Source organism: Talpa europaea (genome assembly GCF_964194135.1).
Source record: "Talpa europaea genome assembly, chromosome: 12".
NCBI classification, from domain to species: domain Eukaryota; kingdom Metazoa; phylum Chordata; class Mammalia; order Eulipotyphla; family Talpidae; genus Talpa; species Talpa europaea.
This window is the reverse complement of record NC_140079.1, coordinates 84,355,656-84,380,105: the sequence shown is the minus strand read 5'-3', so window position 1 is coordinate 84,380,105 and position 24,450 is coordinate 84,355,656. Positions and strand designations below refer to the sequence as shown.

General features: G+C 38.2%; 1 protein-coding gene across 1 annotated transcript in view; it reads right to left on the bottom strand.

Moving 5' to 3' along the window:
* Positions 1 to 24,450, bottom strand: part of LMTK2 (lemur tyrosine kinase 2) — a gene marked incomplete at both ends in the record, with an annotated part of 89,230 nt that overhangs the window by 34,911 nt on the left and 29,869 nt on the right. Inside the window, 5 exons of the mRNA XM_084248777.1 lie at positions 5,892 to 5,979; positions 9,830 to 9,948; positions 11,610 to 11,683; positions 16,032 to 16,176; positions 19,531 to 19,655. Of these exons, the coding sequence (XP_084104903.1) occupies positions 5,892 to 5,979; positions 9,830 to 9,948; positions 11,610 to 11,683; positions 16,032 to 16,176; positions 19,531 to 19,655 (551 nt within the window). The remainder of the gene's footprint in view (positions 1 to 5,891; positions 5,980 to 9,829; positions 9,949 to 11,609; positions 11,684 to 16,031; positions 16,177 to 19,530; positions 19,656 to 24,450) is intronic.

Sequence of the window (24,450 nt, the reverse complement as noted above, 5' to 3'; positions counted from 1 at the left end):
GACGTCATTTCTTGAGTTTTCTGTCTCTACACTTCCACATCTAACCCATCATCAAGTCCTGGACCTGTTATCATACTAAATTCAGAATCAGACTTACTTTCACTGACTCCACAGTGGCCATGCAAGTCCCAGGCACCACCGTATTTTGTGTGGATTACCCAGGAGCCCCTGTGTGGCCTTCAGGCTTCTACTCAGAGCAGCCAGAGTGAATTTTTTAAAATATGAATCAAATCAAGACACACAACTGCTTAAGATCACCCCCTGGATCCCCCCTGGAATTTCATTTGTTTACCTGCTGCCTTTCCCACTAGCAAGCAAGTTGCATATGGCTGGGCCTCTGTCTACTTCTCCTGTTTTTTTTTAAAGATTTATTTATTTATACAAGATCTGGGGTACAGGCCAGATGCGCGGGAGGGTGAGAGGATTCACCAGAGACAGAGCCGGAAACAGAACAAGCAAACTGACAAATACACTGCTGAGGAGAGCAGCGGGCGAGACAGGAGAGGTCTGCTGCACCATGTGGGATTCTTGCCGGCTGACCAGGATCAAACCCGCGCTGCAAAAGCTGCGGACAGCTTCACAGCATGGCGCTCAACCACCTGCGACACCAGCGAGGCCCCTCTGTATACTTCTTTTTTTTTCTTTTTTCTTTTTTTTAAGATTTATTTATTTATTTATACAAGCACTGGGTACAGTCAGAAGAGCGGGAGAACAGTGCTGCAGAGGCTGCGGGCAGCCTTGCAGCCCAGCGCTCAACTGCTGCGCCACCAGGGGAGGCCCCACACCTCTGTATACTTCTTAACTGCATCCCCAGGACCTAGATTAGTATTGGGCAGACAGCAGAGGTTTGACAAATATGTGCTCTGTGAGTGGGAGAAAAAAAAAAAAAAAAAAAAACATTGAGACATTCTAAATGATGTGTCCCCTCCCAAATTAAAGTTTGGACAACCATATTTTCCAATGTAGTTCCATCATATTTTAATGATCTTACATGACTAAGTCTGTAATGTCAAAATTTGAATAGGCTTTAATTTATTTCATTACTTTGCACATTAAAGCTAACCAAAAACAGTTAACATGGAAAAATGTTTTATGTTAAGTAAAACCTAAGCGATTCCTTAGGAAGTTTTATCTTTGTAACCAGCAAATGCAATAGATTCTACTTCAAGAATAGGGGATCTAGAATACTAAAGATTCTCCTTTAGAACATAATCACTTAGATGTAATGCATTCTCCACATACATTAGAGACACGCACTGGCCAACACAGATATAATGCAAGACACATATGTAATTTTAAAATTTCTAACAGCAATAGCAAAGTCATAATAAGAAACATGCTAACTTTAATAATGCATTTATTTGACCCAGTATGTCCAAAATAATACCATACTGATGTGTAATCAACATTTAAAAATTAAGATATTTAATTCTTTTGCACTGAAGTCCTCAGATCTGATATGCATTGTAAACTTTATAGCATAACAGTTCAGACCCTCCACGCTTTCCGCTTTCCGTGCTCAGTAGTCACCGTGCCTGGGGGCTATTGACCTGGGAAGTGCAGATGTAGACAGTGGCAGGCTCCCAATCAGTCCCTAGCACCACTGGCACTGCAACTGGAGGCCAGCATTAAGCACACTGTTCTCACCACATGTTTGCCCTGAGTGCCAATTCCAGGTTTGATCTTGGGGCCCTAGCAGTGATGACCCATAACTGCAGTGACACAAGGGAAAACATAGTATTTGGGAGGAGGGGAGGCCACACAGAGCAGGTGGGATCAGCACCAAGAAGTAACCAACCCCAGGAAACCAAAGGGTGGGAGAAGCAACCACCAGGGACCAGGAAGGGCCTGACCACAGCTGAGCAACCTGTGAGCAAGGAGAGAGGGTAGGGCACGTAACCTTCCCCTCTAGCCACCTCACCACTCTCTTGTCAAGCCTAATAACATCATCTTCTCGTGCAGCACAAGCATATGGCTGAGTCAGGGGGCACTGCTCACAAGCACTTCTGTTCCACTTTAATTCCATGTCTTCTCTTTCTACAGAAGCCCATGCCCAGCCCTACAGGGGACTCTGGTGCATGGGTTTAACCAGTACATTTATAAATAGGACATGCCATAAATTAGGCATTTTCTGTACAAAAGGTCAATTCTAAAATGGAGGCTTTCCACTAGTGGAAAAAATACATATAAGCATTAAATCATTGTGTAAAAGTACAGCAACTCCTTACTTAACATTGGGGTGTTATTTGAAAACTGACTTGAAATGAAATGATGAGTAACGAAACCAACTTTACTACAGAATGAAATAAATAGGAGTTATGTTCCTATAGCATACTTCTGGTCACAAAAACATCATCAAACTTCTAAATAAAGGCTCCAAACACTTCTGATATTCAACAATCATTTATATTCATTCATTCTTCCCTTTTCCAACCCATTTATTCCAGTTCAGGGTCAAGGGTGGCTGCAGCCTCTTCTGGCAGCTCAGGGCACAAGGTGAGCACCAACCCCAGACAGGATGCCCTTGACTGCAGGGTACACTGGCATACACCCCCACATTTACGTGGAGACAATGAACCTCATATGACATCTTTACAATGTGGGAGGAGACCAGAGGCCCCAGAGAAAACCCATAGACATGAGGAGAACATGTAGATTCCATAAAGGCAAGGTCCCTAGTCCCAGGGAATCAACTTCTTTTTCTCATCAATGTCATAACGAAACAACATGAAATGAAACAATGCATCTTTGAGGACCTGCTGCACACAGAATAAAATTAAGTCAGCAGTTAAAGTCCCCACTTTGCCATTACTAATTATGTGACCCTGGCAGTCAATTCACTGGACAAAGAATGGGCAGGAAGTCAGAGACCTGGGTTTACTTCTTCAATGAGTCCCTTCTCTCAGTCTGTTTCCCAATCTGTAAAATTAAGTCACTGACACCTACCTCATAGGGTTCTCAAGAAAACTCATTAAATGGAGAACAAATACCAGATACCCCACACAAGGCCTGGAACAGACATGTTAAAGCCTCCCCTTCCTTACTCTCCTTCATGGGCAGCAGCCAAGGTTCCTTCCAGCATCAAAAGCCCACTATCCTAAGCCTAAAGACTCTTCATGAGGTTTATCACTGCTAATTTCTTTCGGAAATCACTCACTGCTTTATTGGCTGAGTATCGTAAAGGAAACCTATATGTTCCATTTAAGAATGCACCTTGTCAAACAAAATATCATCATCTCTTGCTTCCAAGTCAGGTGACAGAGTCAAAGGAACTGCTGATTCTCAAGAAAAGATTGAGAGAGCAAAGTTTAATCTACATCCTTCCCTTTATCACCTCAGCTTGCAGCCTGGTCTCCAAAGTGATTTGTCTCTCAGCTTTTCACTCTTCTGATGGACCTTGCCAACCCACCCAGTCTCCACCCCTACTGGGTCATGTGTTGTTGCCCCCCCCATGCATACGCATACTGTTGGGCTTCCCTACCTGCCCACGCTGCTCTGCTCTCCTTTTCTGCCTGAAGAAAGCCCACACAAGCACTCTTCAAACACTTGAATCAAAGGCCACTTCCTTTGCAAAGCCTTCCCTAGTAATCCTAATGAAAATCTCTATGCAGTAAGTCCTCATTTACCAGGCTCGCATACATTCTCCTATAAACTTTGATTTTAACTGAAACAATATATAATAAAAGCAGGGCCTCAAATAGCACCATTTCACTTAATGTGGGTTGGGGTTTTTGTTCTTCTCTCATCCATATTATAAGGAAACCATACTGAACTAAACAACAATACTGGAGGACCTGCTTTACTTAAATACATACTACTCTCAAATTTATTTGATAATTGTGATTAAGTAACTAAAAATGAATGAAAATAACTACCAATTCCTGAACACTTAGGAGTTACTGAGTACTTACTATGTGCTCAGTAATTTAAATGCATCATCGTATTTAAGGTAGATAAGAGCAGGCATTATTTCCCTACTTTACCGATATTTCAAATGAGATTTAAAGAAGTTAGGTAATTTTCCAAGGTGAGACACAAGTAAGGAACAGAATGAGTATCTGAAGGTAGACAGTCTAGCTTTACAGGCAGAAAAGGTAGGGATGGCATTTGCACTCTTTGGAGCACTGGGTATATCTTTGTACTCAACAGGTGTACAATACATTTTTGTTGAATGAGTGATCCTTAACCAAAACCAGTCTCATTGCCTTGATATTAGCTCTAAGTACCTCCTTGGCAGCAGGTTATATTCAACACCCTGCGGGGATCTGTCAACTCAGTTCAGGCACTTATACCACTAGTATCACAAGTCACAGTCCTGCTAACTCACTAAGAAGAGTTTTCATCTTTCATAAAACTATGAATAAGTGCTGTTTAAAAACAGACTGGTAATTCTATTTTACAAAGAACTACTTAAGTACAAAAACATTCTCTCCTTCCACTTAAAAGCATGATAACTGCTGGTAACAACTGAAAGGTGATGTTCATTCAATAGCTCCTGACCTACTAAGAACATGGGGCGTCCTTTCACTGTGACTATAGCTATTTATTTGTAACCTTGGCAACTGCCCTTGGATCTTTGGACCTTGAATGATGCCCCTCTGCTTAGCTGGTCTTTTTCTGGGAAGGTAACATGTAGCATAGCACCTTAATTGATAGCAGGTAATTACCAATGGTTTTTTCATTGAAGTAAAAAATATAACATACAATTATCACCTTAACCATTTCTAAGTGTACAGTTCAGCAGTGTTAAGTACATCCACACTGTTGTGCAACTATCATCCAAAACCGTTCCAAACTGGAACTCCATACCCATTAAAAGTTAACGGTCCACTTCTCCCCCCAGTTTCTAGCAACCACCACTCTACAGCCTGTCTCTGAGTATGACTGCTTTAGCTACCTCATAAAGTAGAATCATATAATATTCATTTTTTTGTGGCTGGTCTATCTCACTTAGCATAATATCCTCAGGGTTCACTCATAATGCAGCATGTGCCAGCCTTTCTTTCCTTTATAAAGCTGAATAATATTCCACTGTGTGGAAAGATCACATTTTGCTTATCTATTCATAAGTGGGCATTTGCACAAAAAACAATCTTTCCAACTGTAAATCTCCATGAATAATACTATCTAAGAAATAAGGGTATTAATTTTATGTTAAGAAAATAAGTCCTCTAATTAATTAAAAATATAAATGTTACATCCATTCACTATTTTAAAAATCTGATAGAGCAAGGGTACTCTAGGTAAGGACATTCCACAGAGAAACTATTTCAAAATGCTTTACTGAAGTTAAGACCTTAAGCTCTCAGGAAAGGCAAACATAAATCTAACCTCTGGCCCTGCCATATACTTGATCTACAGCATTTTCTTAATCTCTGCAAGTCTTACTTTAATCATATGTAAAGTGTGGACAAATATGATTAAAGTGGTAATGCCGGGGCCTCCCCCAGTGGTGCAGCGGTTGAGCACTGGGCTGTGAGCTGCCTGAAGCCTCTGCAGTGCCGGTTCGATCCCGGCAGCTGGCAAGTGTCCCACATGTTGCGCAGACCTCTCCTGCCGTGCCCACTGCTCCCCTCAGCAGTGTATTTCCTTACTCTGCCTGTTCTGTTCCCTACTCTGGCTCTGGTGAATTCTTTTATCCTCCCATGCTTCTGACTGTACCCAGTGCTTGTATAAATAAATAAATAAATCTTTAAAAAAAAATAAATGTGGCAATGCCTGCATATAGCTTACCACAGGGATGTAGTATAAAAACATGTGTCAGCTGATACTATTATCAAAGGTAATGAATTAATATGTCATAAAGTCCTTCAAACGGTAACATATTTGAAAAGGTCTTATTCAACATAGCTTTTTGGAGGCTTGGGCTTGAATTTCTAATAAAAACTTACCAAGTCACAGAACTCAAACACCAAAAGATAAGGAATTGCTTCAACACACTGTCCAACACACTGAAGAATATTTGGATGCTGAAGAACACTGGTAAAAATAAAAAGGCATAGTATTTTTCATCAAGGAGCATGCTATTAAAATTATGCAAACAGGAGTCCAAATTTTAACATTAATAATGATTTAATTACAACAAAATGAAAAGAGCACATTATTATTAGTACTTAACAGATATATATTAACTTATCCAATGATTAAGAAATTAAAGTCAATCAGGCAAACAATTTCACAACATAAAAACAAGAATCTTTAAATTCAGTAATTTATAGACATCACTTTGAAGTGGCACTTAAAAAGAAGGCAGGCTATATACGTACATTTAATAAGCACCTGATTTCATCTATCAATGACTCAGTTATTTCTTCAAGCTATCTAGCTTACATATGAGTTCCAGACATTTCCATAGTATATGCTAATTTTTTTAGAAAATATCTTATCCAAAATAAAGTAGAAAAGTATGTACATGCCAAAATAGTTTATTTACAAAAATTTTGCTTTAAAACAATTATGAATTAAGATAGTGTAAGGAAGTCATATGTTCTCTTCACAGTTTTTCCCAGTGGTTACATCTGACACAACTACAGTGCAAACCAGGGCACTGACACTAGGGTACAATGAGTGTAATAATTCTACCTACTATTATCACATACACAGATTCATGTGATCACCAGCTCAACAGAATTAGTCCATCACCACAAAAATCTTCCCATGCTACCCTTTCTGCTCAACACACCTCCCACTCACCCTCTCCCACCACCCCTAAGCCCTGGTAAACACTAATGTTTTCTATTTCTCTAATGTTCTCATTTTGAAATTATGTAAATGGGATCATACAGTATATGGTCCTTTGAGATTGATTTTTTTCACTTAATGCCCCTGAGATCATCCAAGTTGTTACATGTATCAATAGTTTGTTCCTTTTTAATGCTGAACAATACTGCATGGTATATATGTATACCACAATTTGTTTAACCATTCATATATTGAGGGGCATTTCGGTATTTACAGTTTTCAGCTATAACAAAAGCTGCTACGAACAATCATGCAAAGATTTTTGTGAAGTTCTTATTACTATGAAATAAAGTGTGATAGTTTAGTTACATTGTGTGATTTTATGTGTCAGCTAGGCTAGTTCAAGTGCCCAGATATTTGGTCAAATGTTATTCTGGGTGTTCCTATGAATGTATTTTTAGATAAGATCATTTACATCAGTGGGTTTTCAATAAAGCAGGCTGTGTTACATAATGTGGGTGGGCCTCATCCAATGAGTTAAGACCTTAACAGAACAAAGACTAACTTCCTGGGGAAGAAGGAGATCTGCCAGCAGACAGCCTTTCGACTTGAACTGCAACACTGCTTCTTCCCCGGGTCTCAAGTCTGCTCATCCGTCTGCAGATTTTGGACTCACCAGTCCCAAAAATTATGAGAGCAAATTCCTTCAAATTACCTGTCTTTCTACCTATCCACCTATACTTACCTACCCACCCACCCATCCACCCATCCATCCCACTGATCTGTTTCTCTGGAGAACACTGACTAATACATATGGAAAGCATGTGCTTGATTTTTTAACAAAGTGAATCTATTTTCCAGGCTGACTATACCACTTTATAGTCCCATTAGGAATGTACAATGGATCCAGTTCCACACATCCTCACCAGCATGCTATTGTCACTATTTTATTTTAACTTTTCTAACATTTATAAAGTGTTATGATCTTAACTAACTACCCTACTGTTCAATATTGCTGAACATCTTTTCACGTGGTTATCAGTTATTCATACATCTTCGGTGAAAAGTGACAGTGCTTTATACTGATGAGCTTTCAGAATTCTTTATAAATTCTAGATATGAGTCCTATGTCATACATGTGATTTGAAAATATTTTCTCCCAGTTGGTAGTATATTCATCCTCTTACCAAGTTCTTTCATTCCTGATATTAGTAATTTGTGTCTTCTCTCTTTTATTTTTTTGTAGTTTTATTTTTTTGTCAGTTTTGATAGAGGTTTGTCAATCTTCTTACCTTTTCAGAGAATCAGCTTTACAGTTCCTTGATTTTATCCATTATTTTTGTTTTTAATTTTACTGATTCCCTCTCTTTAATATTAGTATTTCCTTCCTTCCTTCTTGTTTTGAGTTAATTTTGTTCTTCTCATTTCAGTCTATAAAGGTCTAAGTTTAGCTTATTAATCCTAGATTTTTCCTTTTTCTAAAGTAACCCCCTATATGTAGTAATCCTCTCTCTCCTGTTTCCATTCTTTTTGTCTTATAGTTTTAGTTTCATTTTCTAAATGTCTTGGCATGGATTTCTCTGGATTTAGACTGTTTGATATTCAGTCAATTTCTTGAACCTGTAGGTTTATCTTTTCTAAATTTGGACATTTTCAGCTAATATTTCTCCAAATACTTTTCAGTCCACATCCTATCTCCTTTCTTTTTTTTTTTTTTATTTTTTTATTTTTTTTTTTTTTAATAGAGGCATGCTTTATTTATTTGTTTGCTGGTTTGTTTGCTTGTTTTGTTTATACATGCACTGGGTACAGTCAGAAGTGCGGGAGGGAGGGTGAGAGAATTCACCAGAGCCAGAGCGGGGAGCAGAGCAGGCAGAAGGACCGAAGTACACTGCTGAGGGGAGCAGCGGGCGGCAGGAGAGGTCCGCGCGCCATGTGGGACCCTCCTCCGTTGGCCGGGGAGCAGCCGGGGATTGAACCGGCGCCGCAGAGGCCGCGCGCAGTTTCGCAACCCAGCGCTCAACCGCTGCGCCACCGGGGAGGCCCACATCCTATCTCCTTTCATTCTGGGATGTCTACTGACATAAATGTTAGATCATTTGTCATAGTTCTCCAAGTCCCTGAAGCTTTACTTCTTTGTTTCCCCCCAAATCTATTTTCTCTTCATTGTTAAAATTTGGCATTATCGGGCCTCCCCTGGTGGCGCAGCAGTTGAGCGCTGGGCTGCGAAGCTGCCTGCAGCCTCTGCAGCCCTGAGGGTCCCACATGGTGCGACAGATCTCTCCTGCCGCACCCGCTGCTCCCCTCAGCAGTGTGTTTCTTCATCAGTCTGCCTGTTCTGTTCCCTGCTCTGGCTCTGGTGAATTTTCTCACCCTCCCGCGCTTCTGACTGTACCCAGTGCTTACATAAATAAATAAATCTTAAAAAAAAAAAAAATTGGCATTATCTTATTTTCTCTTCAACTTCATTGATTCTTTCTTGTCTTCTCCATTCTGCTGTTGAACTAGTTCACTGAGCTTTTTGTTCTGGTTATTGTAGTATTTTTCAGTTTGAAAATTTTCATTTAGGTTTTCTTTATGTCTTCTATTTCTTTGCTGAGACTTTGTATATATTGTTTCAAGGGTGCTGTATTTTAATTGTTCATTGAAGTGTTTTTATGATGCTTTAAAATTCTTCTCATTCATGTGCACCCAGGGATACATAAAGTAAAATAAAAATCCATGTCAGATAATTCTAACCTTTGTGTCATCTTGGTATTAGTATCTGTTTTGGTTTTGTCTCCCCAAAACATGGGGAATTCTGGACCTGATCAAGAGATAACAGGGAGCCAGTATAAACTGATTTCAGCAAGTGGCATATTGGAATAAGTGTCTGTGAGGTGGTGAGTAGGCAGGTTGGTATGGAGGGCAGAAGGTAGGAGAGGGGTGTGTGTGGGAAGGTGGGGGTTGGTTAACTTTTCCTATTTGAGTGTTCTTGGAATGATGAATGGATTTGATTGAAACCTGGACACTTCAGGTTTTAAATTATGCAACTTTGATTTTATTTACATCATATATTTTACAAGAGGAAATCCAAAGAAGTATTAATCAACTGATTTTTGACAGACCACAAACTATGTTTATAGAACAGAAGTTAAGGTTTACTTACTAGTAAGGTTCTCCATTCTTCAAAAAGGTGTCTTGTTCCTTTGGGCTTGCACTTGCTTTTAATTCCTTCACTATTACTCTTGCTACACTAGTGCCTGTGTAAATTTCTCCAAGGAGGACCTAAAAGCAAAGAACAGTTTTTCATTTCACTTTCATCAAAACACTAAAGAAATATGACTCACTTATAAGGAAATGGAATTTAGACAAACAAATTAAGAAATAAAAGTAGATAACCTTCTATTATTTTGCAAACTACCTAACAAAAAGCTTAGAAAACTCAAAATATCTTCCTTCAGTAAAAGGGCCATTTTAAGGTATTCATCAGGCATTACAACATTAAAATATTATATACATATATATTTCTTTTCTATTTATTTAAAAAATGTTATACTTTCATGGAAAGTCACAATGACATTATAGAAGAGCAATGTGTAAGTTCAATTCAAACTTAACTCAAACTGCTTGAGTTTCCCGAAAACAAATGTTTCTCAAAAACACTTCAGCTGAGTTTTGTTATTTTGTCCCCTTGAGATATGAGAAAGTAAACTGACAAACTATGTACAAATAAACTCACTGCATAATAACTTTAAAAATCCATGGCATTCCAATTATGCTAGTATTAAAATTTCAGTCAAAACACACAGAAAAAACATTCCACAGAAATTAACAGTATACACAATGAAAATCAGCTACCTGACATAAGAGCAAACAGCAGGTGAAATATTAAATATAACATAAGGCAATGTAAAGGCACTTCAAAATACAATATTTTAAGACAGTTTTTATATTTTTTATAAAACAATTAATTTTTAGTGTCCTGGAAATAGAGACTAACAACAGATCTCAACTGTGTTTATCAGGAATATCAGAAAAAAAAAAAAGAACAGGATAAGAAATTCTGATAATTAAGTCATATTCTTTGTATCAAATAGCCAGTTTATCTATGTACAGTAAGCCTAATAATCACAAGTTATCAATATCAAAAGAGAGAAAGATTATAGTAGACTATTGTAGCAACCTGGCTTATGGGTCTCCCTTGGTACCACCACTATTGTTGTCATTCTTGGAGTCCAATATCTGCAGGGATAAGTCATTCAACTTGAATGAACTTTCAGTTCTTTGGCTTCAAGTCCAATAATTTCTTCTACAACCCCATCTAAGCAAACACTCCCATGGGCCTAGACTTAGCTAATAATTAATGATATTACGTCCTAAACCTCGGATTTTCACTTCTCCGTCTTTACCAGTCCTTTTATTTTCAGCTCACTTATTTCAACACTCTAACTCAACAAGTGGAATCATTACACTTTTCTACCATCCTTCCCCTACCACAGCTCCTACTCCCCTTCCTGACAGCTTGAACCTTTGCGATGGTTTTCATTATAACAAGACTATCTATCTACAATTCTAAAGTGGCCATAAGGGGAAGTGGGAAGAGTAAGAGGACCAGGGGACAAGGAGTAAGAAACAAATAATTTAACTTGAGAAGGATAAAAAGCTTCTAAAATTCCATGTCTCTTTTCCCCTTTTATTATTCTCATGCCAATAATTTAAAAAGTCTCTGATATGTAAGCAAAAGAAACTCCTTGAAAAAACTTACATATACAGGGATGTTAAAGCCCATATTCCCATTTGATTTCATCAAGGGATGATGGGGAAACTCAATGAGAACTACAGTGTTTGGAGTGAATGTGGGATGTCCCAAGTGCAATTCTTAATTAGCTTTTAATTGTAAACAGTACAACTATGAAGAAAAAAAAAAAAAGTGGATAACATTTTACCTTTCCAAACCAGCCATTTCCAATTTCCTGTATATAGTTCAGACTGTGGCGGGCAACTTGAGACTTCAAACCTTCTGTAGGAAAAGGAACATTAAAAACTAAATAGGGTGTTTGATGGAAATAAAGTATTAAATAGGTAACCTAAACTACCAAGACTAACATAAATTTAATGCCTGTGCTAATAAGGCAGACTAAATACACAAAACATGTCTTTCAAACTAGTAATACCAGTACATATCAAGTTTTTTTTTTTTTAATAGAGGCATGTTTATTTATTTGTTTGTTTGTTTGTTTTGTTTATACATGCACTGGGTACAGTCAGAAGCGCAGGAGGGTGAGAGAATTCACCAGAGCCAGAGCCAGCAGAGCAGGCAGAAGGACCGAAGTACACTGCTGAGGGGAGCAGCGGGCGGCAGGAGAGGTCTGCGCGCCATGTGGGACCCTCCTCTGGTGGCCAGGGAGCAGCCGGGGATTGAACTGGCACCGCAGAGGCCGCGGGCAGCTTCGCAACCCAGCGCTCAACTGCTGCGCCACCGGGGAGGCCCCATATCAAGTTTTTAAACTGACAATATTTTTTAGTAAGTATCCTACCCTGATTCCTTCAAACTGGCATTGCTTGTCTGATCCAACTACTCTACTATAACCATAAATCACCAGTCCATTGGCCTTTACTTGATCCATAGCAGCAAGAGAGCTACTCATCACATAGAAAGGGTCTTCAATAAAATTAATAATTTTTCATCAGAAACTGTGAAGGCCAGAAGAGATGACATATACAAAGTGCTGAAAGAAAAGAACTGGCAACCAAGAATTCTACCCCTGGTAAACTATCTCACAAAAATGAAGTAGAAACGAAGACATTCCCAGATTTTAAAAAAAAAAATTTTTTTTGGTCTGCTGCCAGCATACCACCCCTTCCAGAAATGCTAAAAGAAGTTCTTCATTAATTTAGTTAAGGAGATTAAATAGTAACTCAACACCACATAAAGAAATAGACATCTCTGGTAATGGTAACCACACAAGTAAATATTAAAGTTAGTATTTATTGTATATTTGGTACATAGCTCCTCTTTTTATATACGTTACATGATTGAAAAGACAAACACAAAATTATTTGTCTATATTAAAGGGCACACAGTGTGTATAAAGCTGTAATTTGTGACAACATAAAGGGAAGGGACTGAACTTTTATAGGAGCAGAGATTTTGTATGTTCTTAAAGCCAAGTTGATATCAATTCAAACTCAGTTATAAATTTAAGGTAATTGTATCTCTATCATAATCACTGAGAAAGTAGTTAAAAATATACATACATGAAAGGGACTGAAAAGAGGAAAAAATGGCAAGCCTAAAAAAATTTTAAATATGCATCAAAATTCCAATGGTCTATTTTGCAGAAATGGTAAAAAAAATCCCAAAATCCCTATTGTAAGGGACTCTGAATAGCCAAAACATTGAAAAAGAAAAATAAAGATGGAAGACTCACTTCTCAATTTCAAAACTTACTACAAAGCTATGTTAATCAAAACAGTGTGGGTACTGGCAAAAAGATAAATAAACCAATGGAACACAAGTAAAAGTCCAAACATAAACCCAAACAAACAATGTCAGCTGATTTTTAACAAGAGTACCAAGACATTTCAATGGGGCAAAGAACAACCCCTTCAAATGTAATTGCTAGCACAATGAGTTAACCACACTAAAAGAATGACACCTCATATCTCATAACAGATACAAAAATTAACTCAAAAAGTGTCAAAGATCTAAATTTAAGAACTAAAAGTGTAAGACTCAGACGATGACATCACAGCATATCTTCATGACCTTGGATTTGACAATGGTTTCTTAAACAGTTATGACACTAAAAACATAAGCAACAAATGAAAAAAAAATAGATATTGGATTTCCTCAAAATTAAAAACTATAGTGTATCAAAGGACACTATCAAAACAGTGAAATGACAAAGTTGGAGAAAAGTATTTGCAAATCACATATTATGATGAAAGTAATATACACAAACAGTGTGTATTGGAGCCAGGAACAGACAAATTAATGAAATAGGGGGCAAAGTCGAGAATAAACCCAAACACAAATGGAACTAAAGAGCAGAGAGGAATGAAAGGACCAATTAATGAATAAAGGTGACAACAACATATTATCCACAAGGAAAACTCAAATTGGATTCCCTCCTAAAACCACACTCAAAAATCAACTCAGGATTTCTTATGGATTTAAACGTCAAAGCAGAATATTAACAAAAAGCATTCTGGAAATAGGATGAACATAAAAGAATTTCTTAAGGCATAAAATGCCGTGACTCTAAAAAAATGTTTAACTCTGAAAGACTTAAATTTGGCTATATTAAAATAACAAGCAGTATTCATCAAAAAATTCCTTTTTTGCACATCTCATTAATATTTTTAATGCACCATTTTTATTTTCTCTTTAGTATATTTTTTAGTTCTCTTCTTAGTGGTTACCATGGAGAGTACCATTATCCTAATTTATAACAATCTAGTTTGAACAGATACCAACTAAACTTCAACAGCAAAAGCATACACCATTTGATACCCAACTGGCAGGAATATAATACACTGGCACAACGCCTATGGAGAAGGGTAGGATGGCAATATCCATCAGAATTATAATCATACTTTTTAACCCATTTTTGAAATTGTTTCTACAAATATACCAGCATAACAACAATGTGCAAAACAATGTAGGGACAAGCTTTATTTTATTTTAAGATTTATTTTCATTTATTTATTTATTCATTTATTTATTTATACAAGCAGTGGGTACAGTCAGTAGTGCGGGAGGGCGAGAGAATTCACCAGAGCCAGAGCGGGGAGTAGAGCAGGCAGAAGGACCGAAGTACACTGCTGAGGGGAGCAGCAGGCGGCAGGAGAGGTCTGCGCGCCATGCGGGACCCTCCTCCCGTAGCCGGGGAGTAGCTGGGGATCGAACCGGTGCTGCAGAGGCTGCGGGCAGCCTCGCAACCCAGCGCTCAACCGCTGCGCCAACGGGGAGGCCCGACAAGCTTTATTTTAATAGAAACAGCTCAAATACTCACCAATTGGAGACTGGTTAAATTGTGTTAAGTCTACCTAACTTAAACATTGTATGAAACTGTGAACAAGAATAAAATGGCCTCTTTATATTGAAACGAAAAGATCTCTAAGTGAAAAAAACCAAGGTGCAGAATAATGTAGCTACCATGATACCTCTGAGTAAAAAGGGTGGTAGGGAAGGGAATATTTGTGCCAAGAAACTCTGGAAAGTTGTATAAGGAACCAAGAAGAGCAGTTACCTAGGGAAGGTAGGGATGGAAGTTGAGGTTAGATTCAAAGATTAAAAGGAGACTTCCACTATATTTACCATCTTACAATTTGCTTTTTTAAAAACCATGTGGTGGCAGCCAAGTTCATCTCTGGGAACAGAAGAGATGAAACTGACATGCAAAGAGGAAATTTGAGGATTATATATAAAGTGCTGAAGTTCAAGTTCAAGCCCTAGGCTCTACTTGTCTCTGAGGCCAACTTAGCCCCTACTCTTCCCATAGTCTGGTTCCACATATGCATTCAACTTATGCTGATCTGAGGTTGGAGTCTACAACTTGGAATTAATTCATGGGTGCTAAGACTCTAGGCTGCAAAAGCCCTGGAGAAGTCTCTCAGGCATTTCCTTAAATATAAAGGAAAGAAGAATATCAAGTAAGCCAAGAAAAAAATACTTCCATTTAGAGATAAGGATATTAGGTTATCCCAACGAAATGTTAGACTTCTTTAAACACTGCTTTAGCTGAAGTAAGGGTAGTAATATTTATAGACATTAAAGCTGAATACTAAATGTCATTTTTAAAATGTTGTAAAATCTACAAATGTTAAATATTCTGTACTTTTTAAATATTTTCTATGAAATGCACTAGCTGTGTAAGTTTTATCTTACTTTTTCTTTTACTCATGCAGGCCTATACTAGTACAATCCGCTGTTGGTTTTATACTGTCCTAAACATATACCACTATGCATGTAGTACCACAAAAGGCAGGTCTGTCATCTACAAAGACTTAAATACTCAGCAAGACCAGCAGTGACCAGAACTAGCAGAGAAATCTGTAGACCAAAACAGGGTTCAAGGAGTTCTGTCAGAGCGTTCCATCTTGATAAAACTATGATAAAACCATTCTTTTATCCACTTTGATAAAACTATTCTTCTATCAGAACCAGGGTCTAAAAGGAAAGGATCCATCTTTTCCAGGAATGCAGTGGGCCTGACTACTAGAACGCAATTTCCCAAGAAGTAAAAAGAAATGAGCAAGGAGAGGAAACAAGTCAATAATTTATGATTAGCAAGCAGCAAGACTTCCATTCTTCTTCTCAGAAATAAACCATGAGAACATGACATTAGGATGCATGGTCTTACCTACAGAAGGCTGGAATTGTGATGGAGCTGGTAGTGAAATATTTGGTACTGAAAGTGTGAAAACTTCTGCTGGAGACTGAACAGAGGGAGTATCTTCTGCTGGTGGTGTGAAATCTATCTCATCATCAAAATTATCTTCAAATTCCTAGCAAATAAAAGAAGAGCAAGGTTATATCTAACACAAATCAGTCTGAGAGTAAATGTTTAAAAAATATTTGCTAGTATTTAAGATATGGCCATTTACTGACTCATTTGAAACATGCTGCCATAATTTATTTTATAAATATTTCAAGTAAAAAGCACATGTAGGTGTGTTCTCCAATTCCAAATAACAGAATAAAGGGGATTTTAAAAATAAATCAAACATATTTTATATAGCTCTTTAAGTTGATAGCTTGAAGTTAAATGCAAAATTTTCTAAAATGACCATGGAACCTAAAATGAAAATTCTCCTAGGCTCAAATTTTTACTTTAATGTTAGTCTAGTCTAAGTTTTTCTTCTTATTATTCACTTTCACAAATCTCTTTGCATAATGAATCAAACTAAATTTATTTTAAAATTGTATATACATTTCTAGTTGCAACATGATTTCTATCAAAATAAGGACAGTTAAAAGACTCAAAAATTCTTTTTCTGGAAAGAATAACAATGGGAAAATCACTAGACTAGGAAGAAAAACCAAAATCTGAACCACAAAGGTCAGTATAAAACTGGATAGCACTTAAGAGCAATTTACATACTAAGACAGTTTTTGAAAGATGGTACTTTAAAACCGAAGCTGCAACAAGAAAGGTGAGAATTTGGCAGAAAGCTATGCCGACCCTTCCATCATCACCCCAGTGAGTGGGTGGACCTCAGAGTCCATGCTGATTTAATATAGACACAGAAGATTATCAAAGTCTTTCACTGGTTCAGATAATTGATAAGTACCATAAAAAAAAAGCTGAGAAAACATCTGTGAGCAAACTTTTTGTTTCTTTTTCTATCGCATTCCTAGAGGCAGGCAGGCAGACAGACAGACAGACACACAAAGTTACAGGGGTAGATTTCTCTGATATAATATTTACATTCTCATATACACGGGAGAGGACATTTTTCTCATACATGTCACTTAAATAGTCAAACGCATTAGGCCATGAGTGCTATTTGCAGGAGGGGTGGGGGAGAGTGGGGAGACTGAACAGGACAAACAAGTACCATAACTTCTATCACCCTCAACAGAGGGATTTGTTCAGTTTTCCCTCTGGACATTCCTGAAAGTTCTCTCATTTAAAAAGACTTGATCCAGCACTTCTACCTTAAAAAAGTACTGTCACTCAAAACGTTGGTAGCAGCATGACACACCATTAGGCAGCAGATGGTTCTAAAGATTCAGAGAGGCAACGCAGGATAATAATAAAGACACAAGCCTATGAGAAAAGACTGGCTCACTGCTAAAGTCATGCCCATGGCTATCAGAATGCTCTTGGGCAAGTCCCTTACGTTACCAGACTTATATTCCTGGTCTGTAATATGAGTTTCAAGGAGCTACTCAGCTCTAAGCCCCACATCTGTCAAGACAGTTTGTAGAGCTGGAGAGGATCCGCTATACAATGTGTCTCTGGGCCCCTGACATCAGAGTCACCTGGAGTAGCTGGAACCTGTATCATAATAAACTCCCTCAGTAAATACTGAGACCAGTCATATTAGAACAATCTAAGGCATGACATGTGAGAGAGAGACTGGATTTCAGTTCCAACAATGTTAATCTGACTTTCTTTGCCCCCAAGTAGCCAGGTGTCTGTACAAAGTCTCCTGGTAGAAAAGACAAGGGACACACATTCTCTGCCTGCACAGTGCCGTCAGAAGTTCCCACAGCGACTGCCGTGATCCTAACACCTAAGGATTGATGTCATGAATAAAGCCCTACATGTTTCTGGGAAAATCTTGTAAAGGAAATGGCCTGTGCTAGTGAGTCTTCCCATAGCCTTGCTCTGTTTTAAGCACTGTGTGTGTGTAATGTTAGTGCTGGGCCAAAAAACAGCATATCCCTCCTAAGATAAGGCCCCAGACTCAAGGTAAAGAGAACAAACACAAAAGAGAAACAGGTATGCAGCTCTCGATACAAGGTTCACCTGTCTACTAAAAAGATTTTAGCTGGAAGTTTCTTTTTTCCCCCCAAATTGAACCAGCAGCTCTCAGGAGAGTCCCTACAGTTGGTAGGGCTCTACAGTAAGGAACATTTTCTCAGCAAGCAGTATTCATTTTTTATTCCCCCCATGTATTCCTTTTTTTTTTTTTTTTTTTTTTTTTGTGGGACCCTCGCCAGTGGCCGGGGAACGAACCTGCACTGTAGAGGCTGTGGGCAGCCTCGCAGCCCAGCACTCAAGCGCTGCACCACCAAGGGAGGACCCATGTATTCCTTTTTAACAAGTATTCATGGAGCCCTGGTCCACGCCAGCAGCATGTAGTAAATTCTAGAGCTGGATACCCCAGCTTGTTTCCAGCAGATTCCACCCATCTGCTGCTACATGCCAGGATTTACTACTGGCAGCTTCTCTCTCCCTCTTAGGGAACTATAGGGTTCCAGGTAAATTAAAAGATACTCTTCCTTATACACAAAACACAGTGGAGGATCCTTGGCCTCAATAATCTTTTTCTTTTTCTTTTTTTTTTTCCACATTAATTGCTCTCAGTTTATTTTTTTAAATAATAAATTTTATTTTTATATTCCCCCATACAATTGCAAACACCCCATTCTGACCCCAATCCTTCCCCTCCCGCCCCCCACCCCCCAATCTTTTTCTTCTTAAGGATTTATTTATGATTACAAGAAGTGGGGTATAGGCCAAAGGTGCGGGGAGGTGAGAAGATTCACCAGAGACAGGTAGGGAGCAGAACAGGCGGCCTGACTGAAATACACTGGGCGAGACAGGAGTGGTCTGCTGTGCCATGTGGGTAGCTCCCTGGCCAGGGATCAAACTCGCACTGCAGAGGCTGTGGACAGCTTCACAGCACAGTGCTCAACCCCTTGCACCACCAGGGAGGCCATGCCTCAATGATCTTAACAACCACAAATTCAACCATGTAGAAAAGTTTGAAAAAAAATCAAAACCAGGCTTTTCTTCCTTACAGGTCTCATTGCAAGTGAATTCAATCATCATGTTTTATTCCTCACTTAGCAAAACTTAAAACAAGCAAGAAGTTACTGGCAATGATGCTCAAAAGCATGTAAACTACAGCTGGAGGGCCAAATCCAAACCACCTATTTCCATTTTTGGTTCACAGCTACATCCATTTATTTAGATACTATCAGTGATTGACATAGCACTACAATGGCAGAGCTGAGTAGCTATGACAGAGACTGTATGGCCCACAGAACTTACTATTTATGATGGGAGAAAACAGTTATTATCTGGCCATTACAGAGAAAAGTCTGCCAACCCCTCTTCCCAAGATCTTGCCATTCTGACAAATGCATCAGAGGATGACTTACATGCTCCTACCATCTGTGCTCACCTTAAAGTCTATTTCTGGGTCCTTGCAGCAGGATACACAGTTGGCAATTAACACAACTAATAGCAATAAACTGCACAAAGACAGGATCACAAAAGATGAAGAAACTTCTGCAGCAGGTGCCACCCCTGGAAAGAGAAATAACTAATATTAAAAACATAAATATTCCAAAATCAACTTTAATTAACAAACCAATTTATTTTCCATCATCTAGTTAGTAAAATAATGTTTAAACGCTCAAGATAAAGCAAATGACAGATCCAGGGTAAGAAACTGGAGTTTTTAAAAACTTTCTATTTTGAAACAATCTCAGATTTATTGTTACAGAAAATATAGTCTCCATAACCCTTCACCCAGCTTCCACAACATTAACATCTTACGTGATCATGACACAATTATCGAAACTAAGACGTTGGTATAATATTACTAATGAACTTCAGACTTGACTGAAATTTTATTGGTTTTCCCACTAATGTCCTTTTTCTTTTTCCCCAAGGCTTCAATCCAGGCTACCAATCTTGCATTTAATTTTCATATCCAATCTCTGACATTTCTCAGCATTTCCCTGTGTTTGCTTGTGTGTCAAACTTTGATACTTTAGGAGATTATTGATCAGTTATTTTATAGAAAATCCCTCAATATGGGCTGCCTGATGTTTACTCATAACTGGACTGAGATTGTCGATACTTGGGAAGAATCCGCACAGGATGAACTGCCATTCTGTCACATCACATCAGGGCACATGATGTTGGCATCATTTATTCTTGGATGTGAACCTTGATCACTTGGCCCAGGGGTTTCTGCCAGGTTTTACCGCTGTGAAGTTACCACTTGCCCCTGTACACAAAGTCCAGTGCACACACACAGAGAAGGGACCTCTGCCATACTTCCAGGAAGGAGGCATCCTGCAGACACAGTTCGAAACACCACAGTAATATTCTGTGTCTCAGTTTTGCACACCCAGTTTTGCCTTTGCCAGTGCATCATTCCTACAGCAATTAATACTGTGATTTTCTAACCATGGGTTTCTATTTCCCTCATTCCTTCTACATTTTTTATTTGGAATTGTTCTATTAGGATGATTTGTCCCTTTCCCTCATTATTCAACCGTGTGTGTGTGTGTGTGTGTGCATATACAAATTACATAATCACATATGGACTTGTTTATATATACTTTATTCCTTAAGCTATAAACCAATAGTTTCATTATTTGTTCTGTGGCTCAAACTGTTCCAGTTTTGGCTCCTGGGATCATTCTGATGTGCCCCATTCCTTTCTCCCTTTTTCTCCAATGCTTCCTCAGGTTCTGGTATTATAAGAAGTTCTGGGCTCCTCTTATATTTTCTCTGTTTTGACTTTAGAGTCATTTCACTTCTCCGAGAAGCCTGGTCATGATAAGCTTTTCTGCTAAAGCAGGGCACTGCAAATCACACGAAGCCTGTTTTTGCCACGGCAAAGAGGACCCCAGGTAAAAATGATTTTTACCTCTTTAAAGGGTTCTTTAAAAACATAACAAAACAATAAAAACGACAAAAAAGAATTTGTAATAGATATTGATGTGCATCATAAAGCCTAAGTCTTTTACTATCTGGCCCTTTAATAGAAAAAATTTACCAATTCCTGTTCAGGGCATAAAGAATTTTACCTTACTTTCTGTAAAGACTTAGTCATCTGGAAAGCATCTTAGTGAACTAGGACTAGTCTGAACCTTTTCTTTAGGGGCAAACTGTTAAATCTCACATGCAAGGCTTTTACTAAGAAACATTTTTCTCCCACCTTTACTATATAAATGATACACAGTATGGTGTATGTTTAAGGTATACATGTGATATTTGACATACATATACATTATGAAAGATTACCATAATAAAGTCAGAAATAAACTTTTCCTTAAAATCCTCAACTATAGCAATTACGTGTTCAAATGCACCAAGACAAAGGCAGAGAGACAGTAAATAAACCATGTCACAAATTTCCTTAAGTGAGACTACAGAACCTAAAGGAAAGAAAAACTAACCCAAACTCCCAACATGAGCATTCTTCCATATAAATAACTTCAGTAAGGGTATAGAAGTCTAAAGTCAACTGCAAACAAGTCAAAGTTCCTTTTCAGTTAACAAAAGGTCTGTTTGTGAAAGAGCAATGCTGACACCTGTACTGTTACAGTGGGGCTGATGCTTTCCTTAAGTCTGTGCTGCTTGAAAGTCAGTTAATCCAATAAAAAGCATAACAAAACAAAAATAAACACACAACTATAAATCAGAGACATTCTGCAGGAGAGGGGAAGGAAGAGGAATCAAAATGAGGGAGGGAAGAGCACAAGGGACTATGGTGATGGTGCACAGGTAAGCTGGTGGTGGAAATTATGAGAAGTTTTAACATGAGTATGGAGACCTCAGAAAAGAAACACCTGAGAAAAGAAAGCAAACATTGTGTAAAAAAAAAAAAAAAAGACGTAAAATATATATAAATAAATTATATAGAAATAAATAAATAAAAATCAATTAATCAAGAACAATCACAGACCTGCAAGTTCTGAACCAATCAAATCTAAGACTGAGGAAGCTATACACTTAAACACAGAAAGTGTTGATTTCTCTCAAAAGTCAATCTAGAGGGAAGCCAACTTTCACTGGGCCTAAGAACTCCCTAAACTAGAGACACTTGTGTACTTTTGGAAACCTAAGTAAGGAATCAGGAGCCACTGTGCTCACTGTCTGAAGACCAGAAAGGATCACTCCTCTCTCCTTCAGCTTGGCCTGGTATTCTTACAACTTTGTTTCACTCTCCTGACTCACAAATTAAAAATGAACTATGACTTTTGAGGTTTAGATAGTACAGCATTTTGGCATACACTGTATTCTATTACTTTTTAAAATGCAGTTTGTCCACTGAATTTTTAACATCCCAAATTCAGGTGCATCTTACTGAAAAGAAAGTTGGTTTTCATTTGGCAGCATTTCTTTTTTCTTAATGGCACAGAAATAAGGGTGCGTCAGAATCATTATCTGAGAGTTGCTGAAATACATTATTATGTCATTCAATCATCTCAACATTTCAGGGAATATGACCAGGTCCACATACAGAGGAGGATGCTGATGGCCAAGAACAGCAACAGGGCCAGACTCTGGGGGCTCAAGGGTTGATTTACAAATCTCCCATACTTCCTTTGATACCACAGTGTTTGCCTTTTCCAGGTTAACTCTTAACAAGTAAAAGCAGCCTAACCTAAGAATTCTGAACTGAAGTCTCTCATTAGGATGGTTTATACTTCTGGGGCTCTCCTCCAAACTCCAAAGAATAGGTATTAAATTACCTTTTCCTCTCTTTTCACTCATGACTTTTTATCATCACACACTATATATTGCAAAATTTGAACAGAAGTGCCTGAAGGCCAGCTCAATTAGCTGATTCATAACACTGTCTCCTGTGAGTCATTAGGAAGGCATGAAAAGTCATACCCATGTTAAAAATAACTAGTTATGCTAAATTTTGCCCCACCTTGACAATGTACTTATTTCTGTTAAGATACTGCCAGAGGTCCTGCTCTCTCAAGCTCAGATTTCTGTTAGGTCTACTCAACCTACCATTCTCATTAAAAAAAAACACTGACTTACTGCCCAAGAAATTTGCTAGGTAGCCTCAAGTAGAATATTTCGATATTACCATTTCTTAAAACTTTTATTTACTGTATTTCTCTTCCTCAGTCCAAAGCAGCGGGCTTTTAAAAAGAAACAAGCAAAAAAGGAAAAAAAAAAAAAAAAAAACCCTCCACATACACTAATGAAGGATAACTTCCACAAAACGAAGAAATCACACCAAGCTAGTACAGGCTGGAAGGTGAGATGTGCTTACATAAACCAAAGAGAGGAAGTAAATTCTAGACCTCAGGAACGACAACTAAAACCCCCATGCCCTGGTGGTCAAACCAGGAACCAAGCCCTTAAAAGGTTCCTGATTGCAAATATTAGGAAAACATGAAGAAATACAATTTTCCTTTAACATTTTCAGTCTACCTCAGAAATGTATAAAACAAACCAATCATCTACTAGCAAAAAACAGTGACAATAGGAGCATCTCCATACATTTAGGCAGCCTCGTTGATGACACACTGAGACCAAGGATAATGACAGGTTTGGGGTATTTTGTATGCTTCTCCAACACACTGATTAAAAAATACCTGGCATCTCTAAAGCACATGTAAGTCTTCATTTTATAGTTTTCAAATCATTTTAATAGATATCTAGCACTTGATTTAATAAGGAGAAAACCTGAGAAACTCCAGAGGTAGGTATGTGTTATCTGCTTTTATAGGCAGGTAATTTGGAGAACATAATTTCTCAGTAATGACTCGGTAAGTCAGGAGCACTGCCTGATTATTATTTCAGCCATCATAAATTCCTGCCTAGGGCCTCCATTAAAACTTGAACACATGTGATTAACTAAAGAGCTACCTATGAATCCATTTTTGGATTAAATAAAACACTTTAAAGAACCACAACAAGAAATAATGATCAATGTCTAGACCCATCAGGGATTGCAAAATGTGGATGTCCTAATTTTGTAATTCCTTCGTTAGTTACCAGCTAACATGCTTTTATAAAGAGAAAATTTCTAATATTTATGATTTGCTTAACCAGTGGCTCAAGCCCATAGCGAAAGGCAAGAGAGATCCTAGAATCTTTCTCCTTATTCATTGTTTTGGCTTTCTTTTAATGAGTTAGTTCACTCTCTGGCTGTTGTTATTGTTTTGTGATAGTATTATGAACCATGAGATTTACTGCTTGGTATGTTTCAGTCCACTGAAGTTATTCTTTTTTTTTTAAATTTATTTATGCACACAAGAGCTGGGGTGTAGGCCGAGGTACACCAGGGAGGGGTGGGTGAGAGGATTCACCAGAGACAGAGTGGGGAGCAGAACAG